General features: G+C 35.2%; 2 protein-coding genes across 2 annotated transcripts; one reads left to right on the top strand and one right to left on the bottom strand.

Annotated features, from left to right (window-relative positions):
* The first annotated feature begins 215 nt into the window (after positions 1-215).
* On the top strand, positions 216-3,205 carry LOC100799073 (chitin-inducible gibberellin-responsive protein 1). Its single transcript, XM_003543235.5, has 2 exons — positions 216-517; positions 1,221-3,205. Exon 2 carries the CDS (start codon positions 1,294-1,296, stop codon positions 3,025-3,027), a length of 1,734 nt encoding a protein of 577 aa, XP_003543283.1. The 5' UTR covers positions 216-517; positions 1,221-1,293; the 3' UTR covers positions 3,028-3,205.
* Positions 3,206-4,048: 843 nt separating this feature from the next.
* CYP82A2 (cytochrome P450 82A2-like) lies at positions 4,049-6,800 on the bottom strand. The gene is given in 2 exon segments (NM_001253148.1): positions 4,049-4,854; positions 5,850-6,800. Coding segments are annotated over 2 exon segments (1,569 nt in total). The 5' UTR covers positions 6,789-6,800; the 3' UTR covers positions 4,049-4,224.
* Positions 6,801-11,071: the final 4,271 nt, after the last annotated feature.

Raw genomic sequence — 11,071 nt, 5'->3', positions numbered from 1 at the left:
TCCCAAACAAGTTTGTCAATTGTGAGTTTGCCACGAATCTCACGATGACCTTTGGATCTTAAGAATTCGGGTGAAACTGAAACTTGATTACCATTATCATTCTCTGGCTAAGTAAGTCGTGGCCTCTGTTAAAGATTTAACAAATATTAAAATTCAACAACTTAGTAAGAAGTTGAGTTATTTATGACTAACATAATTCTATAGTAGTTTGAGAAGAGAGAGTGGAAGCACGCACGACCCGCGTAGAGGTGAGAGTAGAAAAAGCGAGGAATGTTCTGAGGCAATTCCCTAACGTGTGGTCGGCTCCGTTTAAAATACGCGCCGTAACTACGCAGTGCATATTTACCGTTACCGTCAACGTTGTTATCCGTACCACCAGCCTTGTCTATCTCTATATATAACATTCAAACACCCTTCCCCAAAAACAACAACATCCAAGCTGCACAAATTAATATCCAACACTCTCAAGCTTTCCACTTTCAAACTCTGCCCGCTCAATTTGCTTTATCTTTCCGAGGTAATTTCTTTTACTTTCTTTCTGAACTCAAATAAATTTCTAATGAATACCCCATCCTCTCATATCTCTATGTATCTGTTTTCCCTTTCTTTGCATTCCATCTTCCAACGTCGGTGCTTGTCTGAATTAAACATATTTCTCTGTATCTGTTTTCTGTCTTTTTCTTTTTTAATATTCCTGTTTGTGTTAATTTTCAATGTTTCAGCGTCTTGCTTTTTCTTCTTCTTTTATCGGATTTTTTTAATAGAAAGATTACATCATGGATTTTTTTAAAATTATAATCTCATTGATATTGATTGAACAATTTTTTTGTTTCATAATAATTTGGTTTGGATGTGATGTAACTTGGGTTTAGATTAGTAGAGTGATTCCTGGGTTTGGAACAATTTTTTTTTTTTGCTTTCGTAGGTAGAAAACATTTTATATGCTGTATTCGTATGGAATCTACCTACCGGCCAACTGAAGGGGGGCAATTTATAAAAGAACAAATAGAGATAATTTTAATTTTGATAGAGGTGTAATTGGATTTTAATGATTTGGTATGACTATACAATCACGGGAGAATTTTCAATTGATATTATACTTCTAAGATGGAACCTTTTCTGAAATCATACGGGAGGGCGGTTGAAATTGCTTGATTTTGATTTTGAGTAATCTTGTTATGAAAAATATTCATTGTTTCCTGTCCATGTTGTCGTTGCAGATTTATATACACTTTTATTGAAACTGTTGGGATTCAAGTCTGAAACAAAATCTTAAGAAGTTTGCGGCAGCTGATGCCATCATCTTTTAGTATGGATTCGCAACAGCTCTTCAGTTTCGAATTACCTTACATGTCATCTTTACCCACCGTTCCATCGCTTCTTGGATCCTTGAAATATGACACAGGAAACTCACCTAATTCACCCTTCTCCACTTATTTTGATTCTGACACTCTTTCGGCATTGAGTGACGGCCAGGAGCAATACAGCCCTGGAGAAATCCTCTCTGGTGTCAGCCCCTCTTGTAACTCTTCTCTGGAAACCAACCATTATATGTATAGATCAGTCTCCACTTTGGACAGTTTCCCATTATATTCTGATAGGAACTCTCTTCTACAGACTATGAGTTCTAATCAGAAAATCCAACATGCTTTGCTGGAGCTAGAAACTGCTCTGATGGCACCTGATGACGATCAAGTTAACACACCGAATACATTGGCCGAGAGCAGCAGGCCAATGGCATCAGGCCAGAGATCCAGGTCCTGGAGCAATGAGAACCATGTGTCACAATATACTCAAACTCAGCCATCATATGCAACTGCCAATATGCAGTCAAGTGAAGTTGTGCACGTAGAGAAACGGCAAAAGTTGATGGAAGAAGCAACGCTACAAGATTTCCCACCAAACAATTTGAAGCAGTTGCTGATTGCATGTGCCAAAGCCCTGTCTGAAAACAACACGAAAGATTTTGATCAATTGGTAGGAAAGGCTAAAGATGCTGTGTCCATCAATGGGGAGCCAATCCAGCGGCTTGGTGCTTACATGGTAGAAGGGCTTGTTGCAAGGATGCAAGCATCGGGGAATAGCATCTATCATGCCCTCAGGTGCAGAGAGCCTGAAGGTGAAGAGTTACTCACTTACATGCAACTGTTGTTCGAAATCTGCCCCTACTTAAAATTTGGTTACATGGCTGCCAATGGAGCCATTGCGCAAGCATGCAGAAACGAGGATCACATACACATCATAGACTTCCAAATTGCTCAGGGAACTCAATGGATGACTCTTCTTCAAGCCCTTGCTGCAAGACCTGGTGGTGCTCCCCATGTTCGGATCACAGGGATTGATGATCCTGTTTCCAAATATGCCCGTGGCGACGGACTAGAAGTTGTTGGGAAAAGGTTGGCCTTGATGTCTGAGAAATTTGGCATCCCAGTTGAGTTTCATGGAGTTCCTGTTTTTGCTCCAAATGTGACAAGGGAAATGCTTGATATCAGGCCAGGAGAGGCCTTGGCTGTGAATTTTCCCTTGCAACTCCATCACACAGCTGATGAGAGTGTTCATGTGAGCAACCCAAGGGATGGACTTCTGAGATTGGTAAGGTCACTTTCTCCCAAGGTGACCACACTGGTGGAGCAGGAATCAAACACAAACACAACCCCTTTCTTCAACAGGTTCATTGAAACCTTGGATTACTACTTGGCAATCTTTGAGTCCATTGATGTCACCCTCCCAAGAGATAGCAAGGAGAGGATTAATGTGGAGCAACATTGTCTGGCCAGGGATATTGTGAATATCATTGCTTGTGAAGGCAAGGAAAGGGTTGAGAGACATGAACTGTTCGGCAAGTGGAAGTCGAGGTTAACGATGGCCGGCTTCCGTCAGTGTCCTTTGAGTTCTTATGTGAATTCTGTCATAAGAAGCCTTTTGATGTGCTATTCAGAACACTATACACTGGTGGAGAAGGATGGAGCCATGTTGTTGGGGTGGAAGGACAGAAATTTGATATCAGCTTCAGCATGGCATTGCTAAAAACATAGATAGTAGGAAATACTGTGTAGTGGTAATAGAAATACCATGATGATGGGAAGCCAAATGGTATTTGGGAGGGTTTAACATGTAGCTGATTAAGGTTTATGTTCATTGCCATTGCTCTCATCTCATGTACTGGTAGTATATTGATTCTTTTATAAAATGTCATTTATGTTAACTGTTCTTGTTCTGTAGATATTTCGATCTTGTGCCTGATCCCCAGTGAAGTATGGACTATGGGAATCACAATTTTGAACTGACTGTCCTAATAAAAACATTCTTAGGTGGGTACACTTCGGTGCACTCTTATCTTGTGTGGTAAAATTGCTTGAATAAGCTGGTTACGTGATGTGGTACAAGAAAAACTTGTCTATAATGATTTTAATAAATATATACTGGTTACGTGACATGGTACAAGAAAAAAATACAAAAAATAGACAAACCGAATGACACTTGAAACAATCCCTGCAGCAAACGCAGGCCCATAACATATCCTGAGATGCAACAGAGCAAAGGATGTTGCTTCTTGCACTATTACTATTGTTTTTTGTTGTGTCCCCATTCATTCGGGAATTGTATTTTGGATTGGACTTTTCAGAATAAATGGGGTACAGCAGAAAACAACAGTGAGAGTGCAACAAGTTTTAGCCCAAAATAGCCAGCCCAAAACCACATTGGTTCAGCAGCACAAAACCTAAAATGCTGGGTCAGTATTCCAAAATCAGACACGTGTTTTATAAATAAATAAAAATGTTTGATTCTTTTTTACTTTATCTTTTCATTCTTCTTCGATATTCTCCAAAAAAACATTAGATTCTCGGAAAAGTCCTTATATGTGTTCTGTTGTGTCTGTTTACGTTTGTTGTGGCCGAAATGTAACCACCCTTGTTACATTCACTCAAAATTCAACATATAAAGTCTTTAATTTTAAAAAAACTATTTATTAATTTAATTATGAAGTGTAAATTTTTTGCGCATGTGTAACATGTTGCGTAGAAATAATAAATAACAAAGGAATATTGAAGAAAACACCATCAATCTCTTGCTTCATGTTTATTCAAATGAGATTAAGCAACAAAATACATAGTTTTGGAATAGCTTACAAGGCAAACCAGGCTTATTTTAAAACAGATTACATATAGTTTAAAAATAAAAAATACAGACAGCAGGTTCACACAACTAACACATAATTAAATATTAGATACTTTCATAACAACTAGGAGATAGGCGTGGTTTAATAAGAATCTCAAGTGGAGTGGCTTTAGTGTTGGTTGCTCTAAAGACTTCAGTCATATCAAGAGGCTCAGTTGATGGATTTAAGATTTCAAAGGAATGCAAAAAACTAGCAAGTGTCAAACGAACTGTTTGAAGGCCTAAGTTTATTCCAGGACAAATCCTCCTACCACCTCCAAATGGTAATAGCTGAAAATGTTGACCCTTCATGTCTATATCTTTATCAGTCGTAAGGAACCTTTCTGGTTTAAACTCTAATGGATTTGACCAAACGTTATGATCTGTGTGGATCTTGGAAAGATTTGTAATTAGACGAGTTCCCTTTTTGACAGTGTAGCCACCTATAGTGCAATCCTCTTCAAACTCACGAGGTCTTGAGAGAGGAGCTGGAGGGTACAATCTTAAAGTTTCTTTGACTACAGCTTGAAGATATGTTAACTTACTTAAATCAGACTCACATATGTATCTCTCTTTTCCAACTTGGATGTCTAGTTCTGCTTTAAGTTTTTCTAGTACACTAGGATTATTCAATATCAAACTTGTTGCCCATATAAGAGTAGTAATGCTTGCCTCAGTTCCTGCTTGAATTACTGTCTGCGAATCAAATACGTAATCCAAATGAATGTGTAATTAGTGGGGGTTTGTAAATTAAGAAATGAAGCAAATGAATATGATGTTTGCATCATTCTATTTAAGATTTTTTAAATGTTTTTTGAAGGGTAAAAATATTTTATTGAAGTGATAAATTACCAATCCAGGAACAAGACGTGTTATTGATTGGTTACATGCATGAAGATAATACACCAAGCCAAATAGAAAAAAAGGAGATTAAATGAAAGACTCTATATGCTTTGAATACATTAACTCCCAATACAGTAAAGGACTACAATGTAAACCATAAATCCACATAATCTTCAAGCGATGATATAAATACATACTGCAATGCACACTTTTGCTGCACCACATATTACATACATATACATCATTGATTATGGAATAAATTGGCTCTCGAACAACAAATTAATAGATTATGAAACAAAATAATAAACTATTTTAGCGATAGTATATTTTGAGATTTGGCACAAATGTGCAAATAATAGATCAATGCTAAAAATAATCTATTATCTTGATCAAACTTAAACCCAAATAATTTCAAGATCAAAATAATTGATTTTCTTGAGACAGTAATAATAAATTATTATGGTTCTCAACTGTAAATAGCGAACTTCTGAGCACCCAGCAATGCGACTCTAATCCATATTCATTTTTAGAAGTTTCTTGAGAGAAAAGTGAGCTACGAAAATCGTTTTTAAGAGCAAACTAAAAAGGTTTTTCATCTCTTTCAAACTTTCATCACGGATCGCTCCGTTGTTTATGTTCTGCTCTCTATATTTGTATTGTTAACACATATTACAACCTAATTTCCAACTCCACAATATGTATAGTGTTCGATCTTTATCCATTATATTGCTTGTCCATCTTTTCAAAGTTTATCCATTTTTAAGACCAAAAAATTAATTAAAGTCATGACCTGGTGCTAATTAATTAACATGGTAACAAGTAGATGAATGAAGAGTATATATACATACCAATACAAAGGATTTGATGACAATATCAACATTCATGCCCTCAATAGTTTTTCCTTCAAGCAAGGAAAGCAACACGCTCATGAGGTCTTGAACGTTCTCACCCATTTTTCTTTTTTGTCGATGCTCATCTAACCACTCGCCAATAATCTCGTCCAATTCCTTCCCAGTTTCTCTCATATCATTCTCATAGCCACCAAAGTCAAACCATCTAAGATAAGGAATGGCATCTCCCACGGTGAAGGTGGCGGCGAGACGCACGAACTCATCCACAGCCTTAACGCATCTGTTTGCCTTCTCATCATCCGAAGTAGAAGCGCTGAAATAGCGCTTCCCACAGACCATCCGCAGAATCATGTTGAAGACAAGAAGAGAGAACCATTGCTTCAACTCCACAGTGGCAAAGCCAGACTGGACATTCTTATTGCTACGCCAATCACGGAAGAGCTCCGTGATGGAACTTTGAACTTCAGAGACGCGAACATGGTGTAGTTGCTCTACTCGGGAAGGAGATAGGAACTCAGACATTAAAATCTTTCGAAGTTGGCGCCAATAGGGACCGTAGGGTGCTACGACTATCATGGATCGGTTGTAGCACAAGAGGTTAGCGGAGATAAGATCGGGGAGGGAGGAAACGGCGATGTCGTTTGTGGTGTAGCATTCTTTAGCCATTTCCCAGTTGCTAACAACCACTGCGTTTTTGGCACCAATCTTGATCGAGAATATGGGTCCATACTTGTCAGCCAAGTCACCCAATGTTTTATGAGGTGTCTTTGAACCAAGCAACAATGGGAGGTGACCAATTATTGGCCATGCACCTGCAACTGTTGGAGGACCCTCTTCCCCACTCTTCCATGAACCACCACGCAAAAACAAGTACAAGAGGAGGATCAGAGAAACAACTCCAACTCCAATTGTTGTGCTGTTTAGAACTAACTCCATTTTCACTTTTGTTTTTGTGTTGTTCCATGCACATCCCCATCATCAGTTTAAATAGCAGAGAGGTCATCCATTTTCAGTACTTGAAATAAAACAACATTGCAAAATTAAGTAGATAATATGGTTAAAGAAAAAATTAATATTTTTAAATATTTATAATTTTATCCTTTCAGAAAAATATATTAAGTCACTGATTATAAAAGAACATTACAAAATTAAGTAGATAATATAGCGATTTTTGGTGGAAAGTTGAACACTTAATCAGAATTCTTTTCTCTTTACCTACCCTCGAATCAGTTCAGCTGCAAACGTAAACGTTTCAATTTTCTGACATTCAACATTCAACATTCAACGTCAACATTGGCTAAGTCTACATTGGCTGCACGCACGTTTTAGATATGGCTCATTAAGTCAAATTGTACATCAATTGCAAACATAGACTTTCAACAAGAATTTACCGAAATTTTAATTGTATTTAGATTGATGTAAATCTAATTTAAAAGCAAAGATAAGGAAATAATAGATAGAAAATAAGATAAAGATTTAGAAGAAAAGATAAATATTTAAAAATAAAAGTAGAAAATAGAAAAGATAAAATATTTGAATTAAAAAATGATAAAGATAAAAGAAAATTGAAGATAAAGAAAGATAAGATAAGAAAAATAAAAGATAAGATGAAGATAGAGAAAGACAAACTCTTAGAATGTGATAATGTTGGGACTAACCTGCCTTATTTGCTAGGATGTATTATTTTAGATTTTTCTCTATCAATTTGGTAAATTTTTCTTACCCACATATACTAATATGCTCAACCTGAATCCCTCATGATGAAGACATAACAAATTCACTCTATCCCTATAAATGTAATGTTGAGATACCCTTTCCTAGTTCTATTAAGGATTACTGTCTCCCGACCGATTAATCCCTAAAACTAATGCATGCAAGACCTTCCTTATACTTTTATTAAGGATTATTGTCTTCCGAGCGTCTAACCCCTAAAGATAATGCAAGATTGAATGATAGATGAAATTAAAATAAGAAAATAGGAAAGAAATTAACACCTGATTGCATTGATAAATATGAAACATTACAATACATTTGTTGGTTTTTTAGACCTGCCAGGACCTAACTAAGGAGGTTAGCCCCTCATTGTCATGATAGACTTTTACACTTTAAGGGGTTGAGGTGGATGGAAAAGGTGATAGATGACTAATAACAAGAAAAGAAGGATGACTAAGGAAAGAGAGTTTCTCTTAAGGGATAGACCAATTGTGTAGGTTGTGAGATTGTCCCCTTTTTCTTATGTTTCCTCCTCCTTATATAGACACTAGGTAGCTTAATTTTCACGTTGACTCAAGGCTTAGCATAGGCCTTAGCGCAAAGCGTGCCTTTAAAGTTCTTGAGGATTTTTTTCGTGCTAAGTGTGTGTTGTGCGTTAAGCGAGAATGGTGGACTTTTTAATTCTTCTAATTTTTCTTCAAGACTTTTTTCTTTTTGTTTTTGCATTAATTTTTTCTCTCAAACACTTGAAATCTCCTTCTTTTGAATTCTGCTAATAAAAAATAACAAACATGTTAATTTCTTTATTATTTTCTTAAAAATAATAATAAAGTAAAGTTTCAATTATTTTTAATCAAAATTAACTATCAAATTAACTTATATTTTATTATCAGCTGTGGTATCTGAGGTTGAAAGACACATTCCTAATATGTCTACTTTTGCTTTTTCATCATTTCATCAAAGTTTTTAATTTGGTCACATTATAAAGATGTTTTGGATGTTTTAGAATTTTTTTTGACACAGGAAGTTTTAGAACTAAACTATACATAACTGTGCGTAAGTTAAATGATATAAATTGGACCTTTTTTTCATTAAGAAATTTTATAGGAAAATGATCATATGATTTCAGCGTTATAATAATTTTATAAGGAATTAATGCAAAATCAAATAAGAACTGAAGGAAAACAACATACTGGAATCGCACTACAGTGATTTTAGTGTTAAAATTTAAAATAAAAAGAAATACATTACCCCATGAATAAATTTAAATAAAAAAAGTGAAATTATTTTGCAGGTTCTTAAACTATCTGACGATAATAATTATATTTCTTTTAAGGTTTAAGTATATTTTTAATCTTTCACTTTTGTGACACTTTTGATTTAGATATCCTTCAATTAAATTATATTATTTTTAATTCCTTAATTTTACTTTGAATGACTAAAAAGAACATAAAGTCTTATCATTTTAGTCTCTTAAATTTACTTTGAAGGATTAAAAAAAATATTTTATAAATTTAAGAAACTAAAAAAAGTATATTTTAAATCGGAGGATCAAGATGAGGAATGTTTCAAAAGACTAAATATTAATACTTATCGATAAAAAATTAATATAAGATACTTTCTTCTGAAAATGTGGTATTATATATATATATATATATATACACGCGTGTAACTTGAAATGGACATGTGTATTATTAGTCTGTCAGTACCTTTTATGGTGAGAAATAATTAATTATTTTTTCATGATGCAATGAAAGTAACAAATAGTAGCTAATTGCTTCTTATATTACAAAAAGGCTGATTACCTTAACTCGCTATCTAAAAGTAACGTGCACTTCTTGGTTCGGATACAATAGAACTCTTAACAACCTATCAGTTTTTCTTCTTCTTCTTTCTAGTTAACGTTTGAACTAGTCTAGTGTTATAAGTTGCATATAATTAATGCGCTTACGGAAAGAACGAGCTTGTACTTTTACAGAAAATATTGAGAGAGCATTGCTTATATATATATAAAGATAAAGGTACCAGGAGTAGCATTGTTCCAACAATTACATAGCGAATCAAATACGTTGTGTCCTGCATACTCTTCCCCTAACGTGGAGCGTTTACAGGTTATTTATGCCATTAATAATCATAAATAAGTGATAATCGCCCACCCCTATGTGTATACATAACAGTGAGTGTTTCTAACTACCCAAAGATTTGTTACCTACAAAACGCTTGCACCCCCGGATTTGATGAAATAAGGATCATAATTCTTTAACCACGACCAAGAGTGATAAGTAACCTGATGAAGAAATAAATTTCCCATTGACCAAATCTCACCTTCCCACCGACCCAGGTTAGCTATAATATCCCCCTTTTTATTCCCAGTTAAGGATAAGTCTTGGATATTTATATGTCAAACTTTTTATCTCCCAACCACACTTCACTCCGAAATAAAATTTTATCCCCTTTCCCAAGCTTCCAACTCACCATCTCATCAAACCACTCACTCTCATTTTCCCTCCCACATGAATCGTTCAAGTTCCTCCACCAAAGTGATGAATTATGCACATTTTCCTCCCTTTCAAGGCCTCTCCAACCCAACACGTCACTCTCCCAACATATTTTTCTCTTCCCTTCCTTACACCCCATGAAAAATTCCTTTCAAGTTTGATGAGAATGTCACCCACTTTCTTAGGAACTTTAAAGAAGGAAAAAAAGAAAAAAACCAAAGAAGATAAAATATGGTTTATTAGACACACCCTACCTGCAAAGCATAAAACTTTCTGATTCCAACCCGACAATTTCCTAACAAATTTATCAATAAAGGTTGCCAAGTTTTCACTCTCTTAGGATTTGTACCAATGAGAATTCCCAAATAAACAAAAGGACATACTAACAATTTACAATTTAACAAAAATGCATACCTAATGCTTCCTCTTTATCCACCCCAATGACACCCAAATCTTTTTTTTTTTTTTTTTTTTGTGTGGAGAAGTTCACCTTAAACCCGGAAAGAAACTCGAAGCATCTCAATATACTCTTGATAATACCATTTTTTTTCACACTTGGCATCTTGGATTATTTTTTAACTTGAATTAGTCTAGCTAGTTCGCATGCAAGAGATTCATCAAGAGTATAAATATGTTATGAAGTTATAAAAATCCCAGCCATTAATTAGGTGAGTGTAAACTGCGCAGTTTGAATAGACTTCAATTCCCTTTTACAAATAAAATGCAGTATTTTTTTTCCCCAAGTGACCTATAATATGTCTTACAAAAGGAAAGTGAAGAGGAAATAAGTGAGTGAATGAGAGAGACAGTGGGCATTGTTGAGGGTCCATCCTACTTACCTACAATTTAATTATATCCCGCAGTGTTTAACTAATTAATGGAATATAAAGTTAATGGAATTTTCACTTCTTGTTTTCCTCTTTTCATTACATCGTTTATTGGCATGGGGGAATCTGCAAATGAAGGTGTGTTCGATTGGGTTTTTAGTGATCCAAATGTCATCAAAGC

The sequence above is a fragment of the Glycine max genome, chromosome 13, assembly GCF_000004515.6.
Source record: "Glycine max cultivar Williams 82 chromosome 13, Glycine_max_v4.0, whole genome shotgun sequence".
Classification (NCBI taxonomy): Eukaryota; Viridiplantae; Streptophyta; class Magnoliopsida; order Fabales; family Fabaceae; genus Glycine; species Glycine max.
This window is presented reverse-complemented; position numbering and strand designations above follow the sequence as displayed.

What these genes read in the sequence shown, in the direction of transcription:
- LOC100799073 (XM_003543235.5), top strand. Translation starts at nt 1,294, where the DNA reads ATGCCATCATCTTTTAGTATGGATTCGCAACAGCTCTTCAGTTTCGAA.